The sequence below is a fragment of the Harpegnathos saltator genome, unplaced genomic scaffold (assembly GCF_003227715.2).
Source record: "Harpegnathos saltator strain DR-91 unplaced genomic scaffold, Hsal_v8.6 scaffold147, whole genome shotgun sequence".
Lineage (NCBI taxonomy): Eukaryota > Metazoa > Arthropoda > Insecta > Hymenoptera > Formicidae > Harpegnathos > Harpegnathos saltator.
Genome location: NW_020229925.1, coordinates 346,764 through 366,609, shown reverse-complemented (window position 1 = coordinate 366,609; position 19,846 = coordinate 346,764). Strand labels below are relative to the sequence as shown.

General features: G+C 44.9%; 4 protein-coding genes across 5 annotated transcripts; 3 read left to right on the top strand and 1 right to left on the bottom strand.

The window, feature by feature from the left end:
• The first annotated feature begins 5,455 nt into the window (after nt 1-5,455).
• On the top strand, nt 5,456-8,126 carry LOC105190929 (probable pyruvate dehydrogenase E1 component subunit alpha, mitochondrial). Its single transcript, XM_011153953.3, has 6 exons — nt 5,456-5,768; nt 6,177-6,413; nt 6,474-6,692; nt 6,764-7,012; nt 7,093-7,341; nt 7,461-8,126. The coding sequence occupies exons 1-6, from the start codon at nt 5,718-5,720 to the stop codon at nt 7,644-7,646; spliced, it is 1,191 nt and encodes a 396-aa protein (XP_011152255.1). The 5' UTR covers nt 5,456-5,717; the 3' UTR covers nt 7,647-8,126.
• Nucleotides 8,127-8,406: 280 nt separating this feature from the next.
• Nucleotides 8,407-11,078, top strand: LOC105190928 (receptor expression-enhancing protein 5). Of its 2 annotated transcripts, none has more exons than XM_011153952.3 (4): nt 8,407-8,640; nt 9,030-9,262; nt 9,347-9,482; nt 9,579-11,078. In XM_011153952.3, exons 1-4 carry the CDS (start codon nt 8,514-8,516, stop codon nt 9,620-9,622), a joined length of 540 nt encoding a protein of 179 aa, XP_011152254.1. In that variant the 5' UTR covers nt 8,407-8,513; the 3' UTR covers nt 9,623-11,078. The 2 variants fall into 2 exon arrangements, with proteins under 2 accessions (XP_011152254.1, XP_011152252.1); XM_011153950.3 differs by having other exon boundaries at nt 8,410-8,640; nt 9,576-11,078.
• A 24-nt stretch (nt 11,079-11,102) lies between these two features.
• gudu (Armadillo repeat-containing protein gudu) lies at nt 11,103-15,037 on the bottom strand. Its single transcript, XM_011153956.3, has 10 exons — nt 14,938-15,037; nt 14,512-14,815; nt 14,216-14,419; nt 13,909-13,995; nt 13,577-13,825; nt 13,042-13,473; nt 12,272-12,676; nt 11,872-12,093; nt 11,486-11,601; nt 11,103-11,168 (listed from the first exon to the last, which is right to left on the bottom strand). The coding sequence occupies exons 1-10, from the start codon at nt 14,988-14,990 to the stop codon at nt 11,135-11,137; spliced, it is 2,106 nt and encodes a 701-aa protein (XP_011152258.1). The 5' UTR covers nt 14,991-15,037; the 3' UTR covers nt 11,103-11,134.
• A 1,291-nt stretch (nt 15,038-16,328) lies between these two features.
• Nucleotides 16,329-17,355, top strand: mRpS21 (mitochondrial ribosomal protein S21). Its single transcript, XM_011153949.2, has 2 exons — nt 16,329-16,460; nt 16,978-17,355. The coding sequence occupies exons 1-2, from the start codon at nt 16,344-16,346 to the stop codon at nt 17,248-17,250; spliced, it is 390 nt and encodes a 129-aa protein (XP_011152251.1). The 5' UTR covers nt 16,329-16,343; the 3' UTR covers nt 17,251-17,355.
• Nucleotides 17,356-19,846: the final 2,491 nt, after the last annotated feature.

Sequence of the window (19,846 nt, the reverse complement as noted above, 5' to 3'; positions counted from 1 at the left end):
TTGGAAACTTTAAACTTCGATATCTCCTAAACGGGTTAGAGATACAGGTTCGGAAAGTACCAATTAAGCCCTTTCAAACCTATTTTGGACAACATGGACACTCTCTACCCCAGTAGAAGGCGAGATATCGACGATGAAGTGATATCGACGGAGAAAGGTCTGGAAAACTTAACCTTCGATATCTCTAAACGGTTAGAGATACAGGCTTCGGACAGGTACCAAATTAAAGCCCTTTCAAAACCTACATTTGGACTACATGACGACCTCTACTCCAATAGAAGCGGAGATATCGGATGAAGCGGATATCGGGAAAGGAAACTTTAACCTTCGATATCTCCTAAACGGTTAGAGATACAGGCTTCGGACAGTACAAATTAAAGCCCTTTCAAACCTACATTTGGACTACATGACGACCTCTACTCCCAATAGAAGCGGATATCGACGATGAAGGCTGGATATCGAGGAAAGTTAGAAACTTTAACCTTCGATATCTCCTAAACGGTTAGAGATACAGGCTTCGGACAGGTACCAAATTAAAGCCCTTTCAAAACCCTACATTTGGACTACATGGACGACCTCTACTCCAATAGAAGCGGAGATATCGACGGATGAAGGCTGGATATCGACGGAGAAAGGTTAGAAAACTTTAACCTTCGATATCTCCTAAACGGTTAGAGATACAGGCTTCGGACAGGTACCAAATTAAAGCCCTTTCAAAACCCTACATTTTGGACTACATGACGACTCTCTACTCCCAGTAAGCGGAGATATCGACGAAAAAGGTTTGAAAATCTTTAACCTTCGATATCTCCTAAACGGTTAGAGATACAGGCTTCGGACAGGTACCAAATTAAAGCCCTTTCAAAACCCTACATTTTGGACTACATGGACGACTCTCTACTCCAGTAGAAGCGGAGATATCGACGGATGAAGGCTGGATATGACGGAGAAAGGTTTGGAAAACTTTAACCTTCGATATCTCCTAACGGTTAGAGATACAGGCTTCGGACAGGTACCAAATTAAAGCCCTTTCAAAACCTACATTTTGGACTACATGGACGACTCTCTACTCCCAGTAGAAGCGGAGATATCGTACGGAGAAAGGGTTGGAAAACTTTAACTTCGATATCTCCTAAACGGTTAGAGATACAGGCTTCGGACAGGTACCAAATTAAAGCCCTTTCAAAACCCTACATTTTGGACTACATGGACGACTCTCTACTCCCAGTAAACGCGGAGATATCGACGGATGAAGTGGATATCGACGGAGAAAGGTTGGAAAACTTTAACCTTCGATATCTCCTAAACGGTTAGAGATACAGGCTTCGGACAGGTACCAAATTAAAGCCCTTTCAAAACCCTACATTTGACTACAATGGACGACTCTCTACTCCCAGTAGAAGCGGAGATATCGACGGATGAAGGCTGGATATCGACGGAGAAGGTTGGAAAAACTTTAACCTTCGTATCTCCTAAACGGTTAGAGATACAGGCTTCGGACAGGTACCAAATTAAAGCCCTTTCAAAACCCTACATTTTGGACTACAATGGACGACTCTCTACTCCCAGTAGAAGCGGAGATATCGTCGTGAGAAAGGTTGGAAAACTTTAAACTTCGATATCTCCTAAACGGTTAGAGATACAGGCTTCGGACAGGTACCAAATTAAGCCCTTTCAAAACCCTACATTTTTGGACTACATGGACGACTCTCTACTCCCAGTAGAAGCGGAGATATCGACGGATGAAGGCTGGATATCGACGGAGAAAGGTTGGAAACTTTAACCTTCGATATCTCCTAAACGGTTAGAGATACAGGCTTCGGACAGGTACCAAATTAAAGCCCTTTCAAAACCCTACATTTTGGACTACATGGACGACTCTCTACTCCCAGTAGAAGCGGAGATATCGACGGAGGAAAGGTGGAAAACTTTAACCTTCCGATATCTCCTAAACGGTTAGAGATACAGGCTTCGGACAGGTACCAAATTAAAGCCCTTTCAAAACCCTACATTTTGGACTACATGGACGACCTCTACTCCCAGTAGAAGCGGAGATATGAGATATCGACGGAGAAAGGTTGGAAAACTTTAAACTTCGATATCTCCTAAACGGTTAGAGATACAGGCTTCGGACAGGTACCAAATTAAAGCCCTTTCAAAACCCTACATTTTGGACTACATGGACGACTCTCTACTCCCAGTAGAAGCGGAGATATCGACGGAGAAAGAGGTTGGAAAACTTTAACTTCGATATCTCCTAACGGTTAGAGATACAGGCTTCGGACAGGTACCAAATTAAAGCCCTTTCAAAACCCTACATTTTGGACTACATGGACGACTCTCTACTCCCAGTAGAAGCGGAGATATCGATAAGGCTGGATATCGACGGAGAAAGGTTGGAAAACTTTAACCTTCGATATCTCCTAAACGGTTAGAGATACAGGCTTCGGACAGGTACCAAATTAAAGCCCTTTCAAAACCCTACATTTTGGACTACATGGACGACTCTCTACTCCCAGTAGAAGCGGAGATATCGACGGATGAAGGCTGGATATCGACGGAGAAAGGTTGGAAAACTTTAACCTTCGATATCTCCTAAACGGTTAGAGATACAGGCTTCGGACAGGTACCAAATTAAAGCCCTTTCAAAACCCTACATTTTGGACTACATGGACGACTCTCTACTCCCAGTAGAAGCGGAGATATCGTCGGGAGAAAGGTTGGAAAACTTTAACCTTCGATATCTCCTAAACGGTTAGAGATACAGGCTTCGGACAGGTACCAAATTAAAGCCCTTTCAAAACCCTACATTTTGGACTACATGGACGACTCTCTACTCCCAGTAGAAGCGGAGATATCGACGGATGAAGGTGGATATCGACGGAGAAAGGTTGGAAAACTTTAACCTTCGATATCTCCTAAACGGTTAGAGATACAGGCTTCGGACAGGTACCAAATTAAAGCCCTTTCAAAACCCTACATTTTGGACTACATGGACGACTCTCTACTCCCAGTAGAAGCGGAGATATCGACGGATGAAGGCTGGATATCGACGGAGAAAGGTTGGAAAACTTTAACCTTCGATATCTCCTAAACGGTTAGAGATACAGGCTTCGGACAGGTACCAAATTAAAGCCCTTTCAAAACCCTACATTTTGGACTACATGGACGACTCTCTACTCCCAGTAGAAGCGGAGATATCGACGGAGAAAGGTTGGAAAACTTTAACCTTCGATATCTCCTAAACGGTTAGAGATACAGGCTTCGGACAGGTACCAAATTAAAGCCCTTTCAAAACCCTACATTTTGGACTACATGGACGACTCTCTACTCCCAGTAGAAGCGGAGATATCGACGGATGAAGGCTGGATATCGACGGAGAAAGGTTGGAAAACTTTAACCTTCGATATCTCCTAAACGGTTAGAGATACAGGCTTCGGACAGGTACCAAATTAAAGCCCTTTCAAAACCCTACATTTTGGACTACATGGACGACTCTCTACTCCCAGTAGAAGCGGAGATATCGTCGGAGAAATGTTGGAAAACTTTAAACTTCGATATCTCCTAAACGGTTAGAGATACAGGCTTCGGACAGGTACCAAATTAAAGCCCTTTCAAAACCCTACATTTTGGACTACATGGACGACTCTCTACTCCCAGTAGAAGCGGAGATATCGACGGATGAAGGCTGGATATCGACGGAGAAAGGTTGGAAAACTTTAACCTTCGATATCTCCTAAACGGTTAGAGATACAGGCTTCGGACAGGTACCAAATTAAAGCCTCTCAAAACCCTACATTTTGCCGTAAGTGGCGACTCTCTACTCGCAGTAGAAGCGGAGATATCAACGCAGAAAGGTTGGAAAACTTTAACCTTCGATATCTCCTAAACGGTTAGAGATACAGGCCTGGTTCTGGCACCAAATTAAAGTCCTTTCAAAACCCTACATTACAAAACCCTACATTTTCGACTACATGGACGACTCTCTACTCCCAGCAGAAGCGGAGATATCGACGGAGGAAGGCTAGATATCGACGGAGATAGGCTGGAAAACTTTAAACTTCGATATCTCCTAAACGGTTAGAGATACAGGCCTGCTTCTGGCACCAAATTAAAGTCCTCTCAAAACCCTACATTTTGCCGTAAGTGGCGACTCTCTACTCTCAGTAGAAGCGGAGATATCAACGGAGAAAACTTGGAAAACTTTAACCTTCGCATACTACTTAATTTACACAATAAATGTTCCCCGGGAGGCATGCCCCCGGGGTAAATACAGTATATTTTCAGGCATAGGCCTGACCCCAATTTTATATAATTTATTGTCGGGGGACAATCTGCCCCCCCCAACAGTGGGCAATAGATGTAATATATAAGACGTATTATACAGTCAGGGGACATTCTGCTCCCCCTGACAATGGGCAGCAAAAAAACGCATATTATATATAAACTTGGAAAACTTTAACCTTCCGAGCTTTAACCGAGCCGAGCCGAAAAACTTTAACAAGCCGAGCGGAGGGCGGGACTTCAGACGGATAGACGGGAGCAGTTTCTCTGTGTGTGTGTGCCGACTACATTCTTACATAGATACGTACGGCAATTGAAAATGTTTAAGCATATACCCTGAGATTCTATCTGTTGCGTATGACACGTGTGTGTGTGTGTGAGTGCGTATATGCACACGTACGTCACGCACACTTTCAATGCAACACATGCACACGGACACAACTGCACTAAAAAACGCCTGCCGGAATATAAATAAATACTAACGTAACGCTAAAATATTTTGGAAAAATAATTTTGGGTACACACGAAATATTATCTTATTATCATATATTTATATATCGATATAAATCGTATATAATTTTCATGATATTAATCATATACAATCTCAATTCTTATTTTTTTGTGCATGTTAACATGTTAATTCATGTTACAAATGCATAACAATGCGTGAGACCGTGCTTGTCAAGTATGCTATTATGGTTGTAGCACGGACATAAACCGCCTGAAAGTGGATGTAGCACGGACAGCCACCAGATGGTTTTACCGTCGAGACCTAAAAGTGGTTGTAGCATCGTAGTTCCCCTCTCAAAATGGATGCAGATAGCGCCCATTCCCAGTGCGAAAAATCGGTGTCGCCGAAAACGCCGTGTTGGCCGCTCTCAGCTTCCTCTCTGGTGGTTAGATCCGTTGCTATAGTTCCGGAGTATCTGTTATGAGTCGCTACCATCCTTAAATATCGAGGTCGTAGTACAACTCCACGACAAATCGGCCGTGCTGATATTTTTAAGTAATGCAACTCGACGGCACTATTTGACCGACATTTTCCCTTTTCTTTTCTCTTTCTTAACGACATTTTAAACATTGTAATGATATTTTTTAAACATTAAATAGTTTTACGACAATATTAAAAATAAATCGACAATTTTCTATGTTTTTTAGATATAAAAGTTGTCAGAAATTGGCGTCTTTTGTGGTCGCCACTACCTAAAGATGACAGTAAACATTTTTTTAATATGCAATAAGCATGCCCCTACCCACGACCCACGACGTCAGCCTGACATCGCGGACGGAGTGTATCTTTATCTAGTCCGCACTGGTCCGTGTCAGGTAGAGGTGGTCTCTGACGACAAAGTGTCTCATAAGATCTCTGTGAGGGACGTAAAGCTCAAGTTCATCTTCCTACTTTCCTCCTTTTTTGCCCGCTACTGAAGAAAATGATACCGAATTGCATTAGGAATGCAGTCGCGCAATCGTCCCGACGAAACGTAAGTGGTGCACGAAACAATGTGGTGTAACGTACATATGACCTCTAACTCGTTGTATCGCGTTCCGTGATAGAATCTCGTGATTGCTACTTGCAATCGATGTTACGACACGATGTTTCATGAGTTTTCTTTCATTACCTCGCATACTCGCCCAGTTTGGAAGCTGGAAGGTAATTATCACCCGCGCGACTCAACGGTGCAGTATTCTTGTAAATAGCGCTGCTACCTTTTGCAATTTCTGTCTTCAAAATCGATATTAACAAGAGCACAATACCATAAACACTCGGAAGAGAAAATGCATACAAAATACCAAATTATATAATGTAATGCTTATCATATTCATGCACATGTATAATATTGTATCATTTCCATATTGCTGCAAGCTGATCGAACTGCTATTACTTTTAGATGGCCTCGTTTTTCTTAAGCAAAAAAAATAACTATGCCACTGAAGCTTCCTTCGAGACGAAGCCTTACCGCTTACACAAATTAGATTCTGGTCCTTCCACTCAAGTTACTGTGACTAGAGATGATGCCATTGCACTATTTAGACAGCTGCATATGATACGTCGCATGGAAACAGCTGCTGGTAATTTGTATAAGGAGAAGATCATCCGTGGTTTCTGCCATTTGTATTCTGGACAAGTAAGAGCTTCTCAACAGTCAGCATGTATTCTCACATACTCACTTGTATGTCTTTTACAGGAAGCTTGTGCAGTTGGCATGAAGGCTGCTATGAGACCTCAGGATTGTGTAATCACAGCTTATCGTGCACATGGATGGACATATTTGATGGGCATAGATACATTTGGTGTGTTATCAGAACTAACAGGTAGACAAGGTGGCAATGCCAGGGGCAAGGGTGGTTCCATGCACATGTATTCCAAGAATTTCTATGGTGGTAACGGCATCGTCGGTGCTCAGGTCGGTATTCGGCCTGGAATAAGATATGATCCTTGATAACTGGATCCTTTAGCGTCGTCCTCACGAAGTAGGTGCCACTGGGAGTTGGAATCGCTCTTGCGCACAAGTACTTGAACACTGGCGGTGTCTGCCTGGCGTTGTACGGTGACGGAGCGGCTAATCAGGGCCAGGTGTTTGAAGTGTACAACATGGCGAAACTCTGGGATGTACCCTGCATCTTTGTTTGTGAGAACAATGGGTACGGGATGGGTACCAGCGTGGAGCGTGCCTCAGCCAATACAGACTATTACACAAGAGGCGATTATGTACCCGGGATATGGGTATGTGCATGTGTTTTATATCTTATAAGTGATATCGATCTTATCTTGATGCTGGTGCTTATGCCGAAATCTGCACACAGGTGGACGGAATGGACGTGTTAGCCGTGAGGGAAGCCACGAAATTCGCGATAGATTATTGCACCTCAGGCAAAGGACCAATGGTCATGGAAACTGTGACGTACAGGTATAGTGGACACAGTATGTCGGATCCGGGAACTAGCTACCGCACGCGAGAGGAGGTGCAAGAGGTCCGGCAGACTCGGGATCCTCTCACCAGCTTCAAGGAGAGAATTTTGAACGCCAACCTCGTCACCGCTGACGAGATCAAGGTCGGTTCGTGCTCTTGATGAGCGCTCTTTCCTATACAAAATAATACTAATCGATTGTTAAAACTTTATTTCGTCTTGGAAAATGATCATATATGCATTGGGTCTTTTTCTGGTTGCAGACGATAGAGGGTGAAATTAGGAAGAAGGTAGACGACGGCGTGAAAGCCGCCAAAGCCGACAAGGAGATCCCCTTGAGCGAACTTACTGCTGACATTTATTCGATGTGCTTAGAGAAAGGAATTCGCAATACGACTCCTTTCAATCCTCTAACGCACATCAGTCTAGGGCCAGCTGTGAATGCTTAAAATTGCTCAAATTTCGTTTCATAAAATATTGTATATTTTACAGTCCCATACCACCCTCCCCTTCTCAGTATTTTTAGTGAGGTAGATAGGTAGATTTACAAATTAGTGTAGAAATGTACATGCTTTATATACGCGATTTTTTGATTCGAAGATGTATATTATTATTTTATTGAGAAGGAGCGGGTGTTAATGAGACCGATTAATTTGAGTACAATTCTCGCACATTGACATTGAATTCGATGCTTCGACGCGTACGTAACGTTTTATATCGAACTAATTGCCAAAAAGAAAAAAACAACGAGAAATCCTTAAGGATCGGATGTATTTATTTCCAGTGGACAAAAGTTACCGCAAAGATAAGTCCTGTGCGATACAATGTACGCTTAAGATCTGAGCCGTCTGTTAATGTATTAATACGAAGGTAAATATAAATAGTGTAAGAGAAAGAAAAAAATAAAAATTTGTTAACGGATAGTCGAAGAAGACTCTGGTAAAATATTCACAACCTTCGTTCCCGATGTATTTGCTGATATATTTTTTATCTCGCTTGCGCCATCGGCTCCTTTTTCTCTACGTCGCCATTATCGCAACGAAATTCATTATTAATTGATTCAGCGGTGAGAATAACGGGATAAAAGTGATATGATGATGAGAAAATAAAATGTGCGGAGCGCGCGTCCGGTGGAGCCTCTGGTACAATCGCACGTTTGAATCGAACATCGCGCCTCAGGGTCGAGGTCGAAAGAAAGAAGCGTCGATCGGTCGATCGAACGTCGGCCATATCACGCAGCGGCGACACTGCGACAGTGCGGTAGACGGCTGACCAACGGCACGCACAAGGTCCGTAGCCCGAGAGTTTCTGCGAATATGGCCCGAATCGTCGCCGCGAAAGACTACCTCGAGAAAGCACTGAAGGATGAGAGCAAGCCGTGGACGAAGCTGTTCGCCCAGGCGGAGGAGAAGACCGGCGTCGATCGCCTGTACATTTTTCTCGGTGAGTACCGCGGACGAACGATCGCGGGAATTTCTGAAGTCATTCTTGCATCGATTGCACAGAAGCCGCGTACATTCAGATAATGTTTAATTGCGCTGCGATGTGGACGCAACTGCTCCGCTCCGTCGCTCATTATCATTCGTTATGCAATCATACGTAACTTTTCCTCGTTACCTTCATTTCTCTCACCCGTTCTACCGACGGATATACATTTTATTTCTTTCCGGAAAATTCGCAACCTGTTGATCTTTGTATGGATCCAGTAGAACGACGGTTTTTAATAGCGAATTCTACTTTGCTTGGTCATCGTTGAATTCTCGTGAAATAATGTAATGCTCATTATTTGATCGACATGGAACTTCTAGGGATCATGGTCTTTTTTTTTGTAGGACTATTAACACTGTTAGCTGTGTACTTGGTATTTGGACTAGGACAGCAGCTTGTCTGTAACATAGTTGGATTTGTTTATCCGGCATATCAATCTATGAAGGCACTGGAAAGCCCTAGGAAGGAGGACGATACAAAATGGCTCACTTATTGGGTTGTGTTTGCTGTATTCACTATAATAGAATTCTTCTCAGAATATATTGTCTGTTGGTTTCCAGTCTACTGGCTGTTCAAGGTACAGCTTTAGAGACATTGACCTTGAAAACAGAGATATACTAACAAGAGCATATCTTGTAAATAATGAAAAAAATTTTTACAGTGCGTCTTTTATGTATGGTTGATGGTACCAACTGAATATAACGGATCCTTGATTCTCTATCGGCGTGTTGTCCGTCCAAAGTTCTTGCAGTATCAGCCTGGACTAGACAGACTTTTATCCAATGCACGTGACACAGGTAAGGCAATTGATAAAACTTACTCTTAATATCCACATATCATTGGAAAAACTAGAGATGAATAGAAAAGTAAGAATTATTTTCTCGTTGCAGCAGTTAAAACTGCAGCGGAAGCATTGTTGACAACCAAACAAGATTAACGAGATGAATGCAAATCACACTATAAGAGGAACTTGTGAAAGTCTAATCGTTCCTTTTTTCTCTCTCTCTCTTTCTCTCTTTCTCTTTCTCTCTTTTGATCCTGACAGGAAGAGTTGTGAACTTTATGCTTTTCTGAATATTTCTAAGTGTTCTACACTTTAAATGATACAATAAGAAATATTGATTTGAAAATTGTGCAAATAGCCACAGGTAAAAATGACGATTGTTAAAGTTGTTAGGGAAACAGGTTGAGTGAAATCTTGCATTAATAGTGAATACACCAGGGCACAAGAACAAAAGAGAAAAAAATATCTCCCTCTGAAAAATAAATGATTTGCAAAACAGTGTGATAGTTTGGTTATAGAGATAGAACTGATTAAGCAAGGTTTTCGTATGGTATGGAAATATGAGTTTTGTTTCCAGTTGGTCGAGATGGAGCTCAAAAGCAAAACTTTGGAGTGTTTTTGTATTATAGGATAGGAACATCGCGTGTGTCTCCGCCATCCTTACATGTAGTAATTGTTAATATATATATTCCAATGTATCTTACTTTTACAGGGGGCCTCCATCAACATCGATTGAACATTTAGATATTGATTTAAATCGTTGTTCACACATTAGTTGTCTTGGTCAGTCCTCTGTTTGAGCATTAATATTCATTGTACGTCAATGATTCCTCGATGCTTTGTATTTCAAATCGTCCTCGTTATCAATTTAAACTGGATAAGATCAATGTTGATGGAACCAACCTTTAGCATGTCTTACGTAAGTCTTTAGACACTACTGTTAAGGAGTGGCAAAAAGATTTTAGAAATCCAAAGTGTGAAAAATGATAAGATTGTCGGTGATAATATGCGTGTGAGATTCCGATAAATTTCTTATCACCGTTGCCATCTTATCGTACAATCGTGTCTCGACGCTTATTTTTTTTTTTTCCAAAAGTATTCAGGGAAGCGAGCCTCCTTAGCTAGTTTACGAGCCGCCAAGTGCGACGAGAGGGCGGACCAATGATACGATATCCACGATTAGTGTAACTTTGTACGCCCCACGTGTGAACTTGCATCGTACTTGCATGCGACCGTTTTTCGTTTAGTGTACTCTACACTACTCGTTACATTCTTCGTTTTTAAATTGTAGACGTCCAATCCTAAGACATGTGTTGCTCAAGCGAAGACTTTGGTATTGATGCTGAGTAATTAATTATCGGTAGTTGTGTATCCAATGTCCCAAGCGCGGATCGTCGCGCATGTCCGGCTTTTTTGTGACCGCAGAGACCAAATTTTCCCGCAACTCTTTCAATTGCACTTGAAGCTTATCGTTTCGTCAACTTAACGACACGCTCGGTGTTACGATCATTGCCGGATTTACGGGTTTTTAATTGTGAATTGAAATATATTGACGATGATTGTAAATTGCAACTAAGGAATGTGCACAAATAAATATCTTTATTTTATACACCCCTCTCCGTTCTCGTTCTCTTCCGTCTCCTCCTCCCGTGGCGGTAATTCAATTCACAGACGGAAGTCGGTTTCTTGTAGCGTGCTTCTGCGGAAAACCGCGTTGAGGCGATTAAACGACGATTAAAGTTTCGCTAAGTAGCAAAAGCGGTGATTCAGTTTGAAGAGCGCGTACGGCACAACAGTGAGACTGTGACGAAACCAACATGCAATTCCTCTCAGAGGCGTTTCGAGCGAAAGTCGAGGGATAATTTAGACCCGAGGAATTATTTCTCAAGACTTGTAATCGTAGTCGTGAAGAAATCATTAAATAGTGCGCGAGAAATTTAAAATAGAAATTGCCCATTGTGCTCTTCAGACTTCAAGGCGAAAGGAGAGACTAGAAAGCGAAAAGAGAGGAGTTACGTTTCATTGAAGTGGAACTTCTCCGCCGTCAACGCGAGCTTCCTTATGTGGCGTATGGTGGACGCAGCTGCGATTTGCACTTCCGGGTCGTCCGAGCCCACCAGGCGTAAAACGTGCTGTTTCAAAATCCGGAAATTCCAACATAAGACGGCAAGACGCGAAGGTGCTCCGCGACGATTTGCTATTTCGTCGCGTCGCCAGCGGCATTGATCGAGTTGCTCGATGTTGAGAGAGGTGCTGCCGCGACGATTTCCTTATTTTCTCGCGCGGTGAGTCCCGGGATTTTCAGGAAAACTCATTCCCGCGCAGAGCCCTTTTAACATCGAGCGACACGATTCGCGCCGCGTGCACGAGGAGCGTAAATGCTTTGTACGGTGTTTTTGTACCTTGATCACGCTGCAGGTGTGCATAGTCACGCAATTCAGGGGCTCCTTGCTCAAATGGTAAACGGCGATGCAGACGCCCTTCAGCACACTCTTGTTCTTGCTGGTCATGTAATTAACGAGCGGTGCGACCGCGTTCAGTTTGCCGAACTCGTAGCTGTTCCGGTTCCACTCGCAGCAATAAGCTATCGCTAACGTCAGGTTCGCCCGCAGATTCTCGTCCTCCTTCACCGGAAAGAAAAAAAGAGACACATGCGGAATCAACAGATGAACGAGACGCTGGTCGTGACGAGAAAGGACATTCTGATAGCTTTGTTCTTCGCTAAAGTGTGCTTCACCCACGAATTCCTCGACGTTAAATCGGAAGTCAAGCGGGTTACATCGAGTGGTGCCACACACTCACGGTTCCCACGAGGCCCGCCAACTTCTTCACGACGCCGTGATCCGTCAGGATGCCCAGGTTCTCCGGGTCGGCGGCGATTTCCGCAATCATGGCGCAAACCGCGCTAAGCACCTCCATGTTTCCGCTCTCGAGCAGGCTGACGGTGAGCTCCAAGCCGCCCACGAAGGCGCGCACCATCTCGGGCGAGTCCTTGGCGTGCTTGATGCAGGGTACCAGAGCGAGGCAGGCGTTTCGCTTGATCACGTCGCTGGGGTGCTTCAAGAGCGACCAGACCAGTCGCACGCCGTCCAGCCGGTGCTCCGAGTCGTTGATGATGTCCATGCACATCTCGTCGACGGCGCATTCCTTCAGCACCAGCGGCACGTTCTCCAGCAATGGCTCGTACGTGGCGCTCAACAAGCGGATCTGCAAAAATTCCCAGCCGTTATTCGTACGGTCTCGTGGAAATTCGCGGCGGTGAGACGTCGAGTTGGTTCGAGGCAACGCAGTCTCAAAAACGAAACGAATGATCATTGCGGAATCGTCAGAAAACACGACGGGAAACAACGGTTCGCGCGACAGTCATTAGAGACCCGCGATTATTAGTTTCATCATTGTCAAGCGCCAGAACGTAGTAATCTTTCTGCGGTATTTTCCTAACCGATTTCTCTCGGTATCCAGCAACATCCCTAACGCTCATCGTTAGAGCAAGCGGGCAGAGTTGTTTCGCATGGAGGACCGAAGTTTCGTCCTGAGACGCGAATCATCACGCCTGAAACAGCGATCTTTACCAGTTTCGGCAGGCCTTCGTTAGTCCTCAAGACGGTCCTGTTAGCGGGATCTTTACAGCACTCGGCGAGGGCGCCCACGACGTTGGCCAAGACTCGTTCGTCCTCGTTCTCCTCGAGAAGTGGCACCAGCAACGTCACCAGGTCGTTCTGATTGAATCTCGTCACGTTCTCCGGGCTCATGGCACACTTCCAAACGGCACCAGTCACCGCGGCCAACAGGTGTTTATTGGCGCGGACCAAATCGCTCTGCACGAGCCGGCACAGCGGGTCCAGGCCGCCGGACTTTCGCACCCTGTTGCGGGTCTCCTGGTTCGAGGCGCACTTGAAGATCGCCAGGGCGCAGTTCTCCTTGAGCTTGACATTGTCGTTCTTCAAGTGGCGCACCAGCTCGTCGATGATGCCGACCCGCTCGAACTCCTCCCTGAAGACGTTCTGCGAACGCGCGAGCGCATTAGCGAGGGTGCGCCTCTGCAACGGCGCGAAAAATTGATATCGTTTCTCTATCGATCTATTAACTAGCAAGTTTGCGGTAAACCAGATCAGCACACTGCTGCACGACGCCCATCGTAGGTACGATCAGCTGGGTGTGCCTGGATCTTAAGAAGCGCGACATCAAGCGAACGACGCCGTGCTTGCGCAGCTCCTCTTTGACCTTTGGACTACTGCTGAGGGAGTCCAGGACCTTAGCGCAACCCACGGCGACCGCCACGAGTTCCTTGTTGGTCTCGTTCAATTCGTCGTACGGGCGACGGAGAACCTCGTCCGGCACGTCCATCACGTCTAGCTGTCGAGTAAAATTTCGATCGCTCTATGCTGATTTTTCCAATCTTCTCTTCCGTTACGTAACAAAGAGCTGATTGCACTCACTATGAGCGGTATTCCGCTGCGAATTCGAATCTGCTTCCTGGCCTTCCGCACCTGAGCTATAATCGCCATCGTCTCGGTCGCCAGAACCTTGGAGGCAAAATTAACCCTCCTGTACGCGTAGTCAAATTGAGCATCATTACAATAACGCGGTCGAGAAATGTGGAATTTAGCTTGTAGACGCATTCGAGCGACGGAGAATCTCGTTAATCGGTAAGTTGATCAAACTCCGGACGAGCTAGTAAAGTGATGATTAATCGACACATCGAACATTCATTAAGCACAAGCGACTCAGAGGTTGATAAACCACCTGAATATCTCTGGCGGGATGCTTCAGCATCTGAATTAACGGCGTCGTGATGTCCAAGTCAATCAGATGCCGCTTCATTTCTGTCGAAGTCGCAATTTGCAGCAAAACCGACAGCGAACCGTTCTGACACTTGATATCCTTCGTTTCGAGGAGGTTCACGAGGACCTCGAGACCACCCATCCCCTGAATAGTCTTCTGTATATCCTGCAAGTTCAATCAAATGAGGGGGGGGGAGATTTCAAGAAAATCATTACATTCAAGAAACATAATATGCAGAATTAGTGGAACGTGTGTACTTTGTTCATAAGATCGTAATCCTTCAGGAGGCATAAGGACACCATGGTAGCGGTCTGGTTGCCAGCTTTCATGTATTTGATGAGCTTCTGTATGTGCCAAAACTCGGAAGGCACCTCCGGCTGGTCCCTCTGAAGGTATCTGTCCTCCTCTTCGCTCTCCGACTCCAGTTCGTCGTCCGAGCTCTCCTCTTCAGCTTGTTCGCTGATGAGACGTACTCGAGGACCATATGTTTCCCCGACCGTCAAGGATACCCTCGATTTTGTGGTTTCTGGCTCAGCCGGCTCCACGATTTTCGGCTCCGATCTGTAAAAGCCGATTCGAATCGATCGTTTATTTCGACAACGCGTTACCGTATTGTCCAACCAAGACGAGAATACGCTTGTCGCAGTGAATACCGCGGAGACCGTCGTATAATTAAAGCTTACTCTGCGAGATCCAGTTCCAGCATCACAGTGTCCCTTTTCTTTTTCGGGGGCATTTTTAACAGCGAGCCTTAAATATTCTTCTCACTCGACGTATAAGAAGGAGGAGCATCTCCCGATGGGGGAACTCGTTTTTGACAGCCGCGACGGAACAGTATATTATTGATCAAACAATTATCGCCAATCTCGCCTGGAGAATCGAGCGGTTCAACCGAAATAACGGAAACGCTGACGCTTATCGCGAGTGTAGCGCGAGCCACTGATGACGTTTCCGATAATACGCGCCGTTATTTTTCGCTCTCTGTTGTCTCTCTGAAGTGCATCGCTTTCGAATCTGTCAGTTCTCTCTTGGCGCACGAAACTTCTCCGCGAAATTCCCAGTACAATTTTCAAGCAAGGCCTTTCGGCCGAAACTTGTCAGCATATCGCGAAATCATACCGCGTGTACCATTAGCGAGAGGCCCGATTAAAAGAGCCGCTCGCAGCGTTGATCCGTTGATAGCCTCCGCCCTCTTATATCGTCGATATCTGCGACACGAATAAAATCGACGAAGTGGCTCGATTCGTTTCGAGGAGAAGAGAATATAGCGAGCGAAATGAATCGTAAACAAGATTTCGAATACGTCGCACGCTTCTAAGCTCGATGAAACGGATAAAACGATACACAGCGTCTCGTGTCGAAATATGCGCGTGTCGTCGGGCAAATCGGATAATATATGAGAGATCGTACGACATGAACAAATGTTTGTCGTACACGTATACGCTTCCCCGTTCGCCGTCACTTTGCTCCTACTGTCATTGAGCGTGTGGCTCTGCATATGTCGATGGGGATTCGGTTACAATTTGAAAGACCAAGAGGTAATTCATGCACATACATATTTTTTTCGCGTATCTTCTGCTTCACCTGTAAGGATCATCGCGACATGCAGCAACGTTCCAGAGCGTAAAAGAACTTCCTGAAAACGTATTCGTGTTTCTTTCGAGGTCGTCCATTGGCTGGTGGCCTACTTCCTTATCATCACGCTCTTAAACGTGCTCTTCTTAGGACATGTACGATTCTTCTGCGATTTACCCGCCGGAAATGGATAATTAGGTATATCTATTTATATGTTAGGTATCGATAAACGCGCGGTTGCATTCGATTTATGCTCTCTTTTGCTCCGATTCTTTTAGAATTTCGCTTATTCTCGAATGGTTAACCTCTATCTCTAATTCTGCGCGCTTCTTGCTTATGTATTTTATATATTAATGCGACTTGAAGGACAAATTGTATGACACCTGTATAAAAAAATAGCTTGTATTGATCGATTGTTAAATTCAGACTCCCTTCCCTGCTGTGTTGTGTGATAAATATTCTTATTTGTTTACCGTTTAAAGCTTCGGAACTTGTGTCAATTTGCTGCCGCTAGATGGCGTTACTTGTGTCGTTCGGCGTCGTGGAAGATACTCAGATGCTGTTAGATGGCGACACTTGCATCACTGCGCCGAAGGGAATATTTGGTTACGTTCGGATTCTCGAGTGCAAGGTATGTCAATTTACAAATGAATCAATTATTTCCTCGCGATATTTCTCAATTATTCGTCACGATTCTCTCTGAGAAAAGTTATTTATTTCGTGAAAGTGTGAAGAGTGAAACGTGATCACCAGACTCAATGAGAATAGTGCGAATACAGTTGATGGTTCTCCACCTAACCTACAAATCGAACCGCACGATAATATGTATTAATAATATTAATAATATTCGACGGTGTATTAATGATTAATATTATTATAATTAATTCGACGTTCGATATTCTCTTTAAACTCACGAACATGTAATGTGACATTTTATTTATTCTCGCGGTATTATAATAATCTTGGTAAATATGTATTTTAAGCTTTCTTTTTTATTTCTATTTACGAGGAAATTATATTTGTGCTGACAGTAAAGTTAAAAGTAGTATATCATAATTTTATATAAAAGTAGTATATCATAATTTTATATAAGCAGATCGCAGAAAATGCATGAATTTATGTGGTTGTTCTTGATATCTCTTTCTCAGATGGGTCTCGGCAGGCACGCTCAATTCATCAGTCGCACCATCTTTGTACAGAACAACGACGTAGATAAGGCATGTCGCATATTAAATCGAATATTGTCCAAGGAGGATATCTTTGGCCAATACAGGCGCACCAGGTATTATGAGAAACCGACTCAAGTAAGACGCAGGGTCAATTTTGAGAAATGCAAATCAATCTACACGGAGGACATGGCCAGAAAGATTGAGTTTCTTTTTCGAAAGAATCGAGTCGACCCTTATCCTGGTGCATCGTAAGATCACATATTCTATTTTAAATTGTACAATTATATGAAAATCTATATGAAAACTGGCCCATAATTTAGAAATATCAAGATCGGAAATACAAAAGATATCCTGTCACATGCTGTTAGCTAGTCAATTATTCCAGTCGTTCTTGTTTCACACATATATTGATGTATTTAATGAAAACTTATTTAGTCTGCGTTCCGATATTCACTGCCAGCACTGAAAATCTATAATATATGTGACATAAACTATATATTTTCAGCATTGGCAGTGAATATCGGAACATAGCCTTATTTGACACAGATATCATCTTTCTTTTGTTCGAACGATCTTATGTCTCTTGCTCTCTTAAAATTGCATTTGCATACATCAGTATGTGCACGTGAATATGAGTATTAATCAGCTTCAGACGATCTTTAATGCATAATACAGCTCGGGGCGCGAACATTTCATCTGCGAGAAAATATCCAAAAATAAAATTATATTGCATGACATAGTGACACATTACGTACACTACCATGCACATGTGTGCCTATAAAAAAAAGGAATAGAGTACCTCCTCTCGAATATTGCCGTGAGTTTATAGATCGTCTGAAGCGAGAGAACTGTACTCCACTTATCAAGATACAAAAATAAAATTCCCCCGCGCTCTCTGAGAGCCGCGAACGAGTGCCGCGCGTTGATAGATCAACGGCGCGGCATACGATTAAGTGCTAATACAGCGCCGCGGAACGAAATGAAAAATCGCCCCGGCGGACAGGAACGCGTTCCGCCGCTATCTCTCGCCATAACTAACTCAAGGAAGTCCGCGCGCGGGAAAGCGCGCACGCCCTTCCTCCTCTTCTCCTCTTTCGTCTTTTTTTTTTCTCCTTCCATCCTCTCTCCGTAAGCGACTTCCATCATCTTTCTTTCGCGAGAGAGGCGAGAAAAGACAAAATGTCCGGCCGACCGACCGACCGACCGACCGACCGACCGACGACCGGTCGGTTTTCTTGGCAACGACTCCGCCAACTTTGCGAAAATTGAATAGATAGCGGTGCCGGTCATGCCAAGTTTTCCAACGGGGATTGTCGAGGGAGAAGAAGGATAAGTTAAACGTAGAGAGAGAGAGAGAGAGCGCGTAGAGAGGGAGAGACACGGAGGGGAGATCGGTTTCTCTTGTATCCGTCGTTTGGTGATAACGCAAACGTCGACGACGTGGTATTAGAGCGAGATAAGCAGTTCTGGCCGCCGACGGTGCCGTCGCTCGCGACTCGATTTTCGAAATCGTTCCCGCAGCGGAAAACGTTCGGCGAAAATGTCCGCCGGAATGTTAGCGCGAAGCAGGAAACAAGATCCTGCGTACGTTACTCGTATACATTCTATACGTTATACTCGTTTATATGCAGCGTCGCGTCGGCTCACGCTCGGATATTTGGTATCTAACTTTCAAGGGATAGTATCGTTAAATCGGCCCTTGAATTAACACCGCGCTCGAAATGCTCGGGAGCATTTCGCCTCGCCCTCGGTAATCGTCCCGGCACGCGTTCTGTGCGCGTGCGGTGTTATCAATTATACGAGCGATCGCGCCTTTACATCGAAATTCCCCGCTTCTTCGTATTCAGCATCTCTTCGTCTCTCTTTCCCCCCTTTTTCCCCCTCCTCCTGTTTTTACCCCCATTTGTCGCTTATCTTCGTTTTCCTGTTTTACTCGACCCCTCCTCTCGAGTAAACCATTAATTTCCGATAGTGCGATCAGGGCTCGGGCGCGCGATTCAATTAATAAGTAGCCGTTTAACGAGCGAAAGAATGCCATAAACGTATGATTTATCTGAAGATCCCGCGCCGAGAGAGGTGCGGCAACACACCTCATAAGACACGCGGATATCTCTCTTAGCGGGCGTAATGCGCCCGAAAGGGTTCAAACGCGGGTATAAATTCCAACAAGTCGACGACCGGGAGGACCAGGAAGCTCCTCTCAATGCGCTCGACAAGTCGTGTAATCCGCGATTTATTCGGCCTCGGCCGTCATAAATTCGACGGTGCGTTATATTCCCGTGCCCACTAGGGGTGGTAAACGGATCTCATCTCAGCCATCCAGGTAATACTGAGGAGAGAACGGAGGAGAGGCCGTTCTTCGTCGTCGTCGTCGTCGTCGTCGTCGTCGTCGTCGTCGTCGTCATCGTCATCTTCCGCGTTGTCGTCGTCGACGTCATCCCGCTTGAGAAGGCGGTTTGGCTTAACTCCCAGGGAATCTGGATCTGAAACTATCCGACGAACTACTCGCAAGACAGTTTGCCCAGAACCGGATTTCTCAGTCCCGGGGGATGCCACCCTTCGCCCCCCCTCTACTCCCTCCCTCTGTGGCCCGTCCGCCCTCATACCCACACCCCTACCCTCCCGACTATTTCGATTTGAAACTCCGCCGCGTGTGCCTTCGCCGGCCGAGTGACACGATGGCTCCATTATTGCGCGAGTGCTTTGGGGTATTACGTTATGTGGCGGGATCGGATTTCAAGTATGCCGTCGAAACTGTCGTCGAAATAGACCGAGCGTGTCGCGTAGAAAAAGCCCGCGGAAAAGTGCGGATCATCGGCGGCGGATTTACGATCGAGCAAGGCGATAC

Coding starts and splice junctions, on each gene's coding strand:
- LOC105190928 (XM_011153950.3), top strand. CDS start 8,514: ATGGCCCGAATCGTCGCCGCGAAAGACTACCTCGAGAAAGCACTGAAG. Junction 9,263..9,346: donor CAGTCTACTGGCTGTTCAAG/GTACAGCTTTAG, acceptor AAATTTTTACAG/TGCGTCTTTTATGTATGGTT. Junction 9,483..9,575: donor ATCCAATGCACGTGACACAG/GTAAGGCAATTG, acceptor TTCTCGTTGCAG/CAGTTAAAACTGCAGCGGAA.
- mRpS21 (XM_011153949.2), top strand. CDS start 16,344: ATGGCGTTACTTGTGTCGTTCGGCGTCGTGGAAGATACTCAGATGCTG. Junction 16,461..16,977: donor TTCGGATTCTCGAGTGCAAG/GTATGTCAATTT, acceptor TCTCTTTCTCAG/ATGGGTCTCGGCAGGCACGC.
- LOC105190929 (XM_011153953.3), top strand. CDS start 5,718: ATGATACCGAATTGCATTAGGAATGCAGTCGCGCAATCGTCCCGACGA. Junction 5,769..6,176: donor CGCAATCGTCCCGACGAAAC/GTAAGTGGTGCA, acceptor TATTACTTTTAG/ATGGCCTCGTTTTTCTTAAG. Junction 6,414..6,473: donor GCCATTTGTATTCTGGACAA/GTAAGAGCTTCT, acceptor TGTCTTTTACAG/GAAGCTTGTGCAGTTGGCAT.
- gudu (XM_011153956.3), bottom strand. CDS start 14,990: ATGCCCCCGAAAAAGAAAAGGGACACTGTGATGCTGGAACTGGATCTC. Junction 14,420..14,511: donor ATTACGATCTTATGAACAAA/GTACACACGTTC, acceptor TTGAACTTGCAG/GATATACAGAAGACTATTCA. Junction 11,169..11,485: donor AAGTTCCACTTCAATGAAAC/GTAACTCCTCTC, acceptor GGTTTTCCGCAG/AAGCACGCTACAAGAAACCG.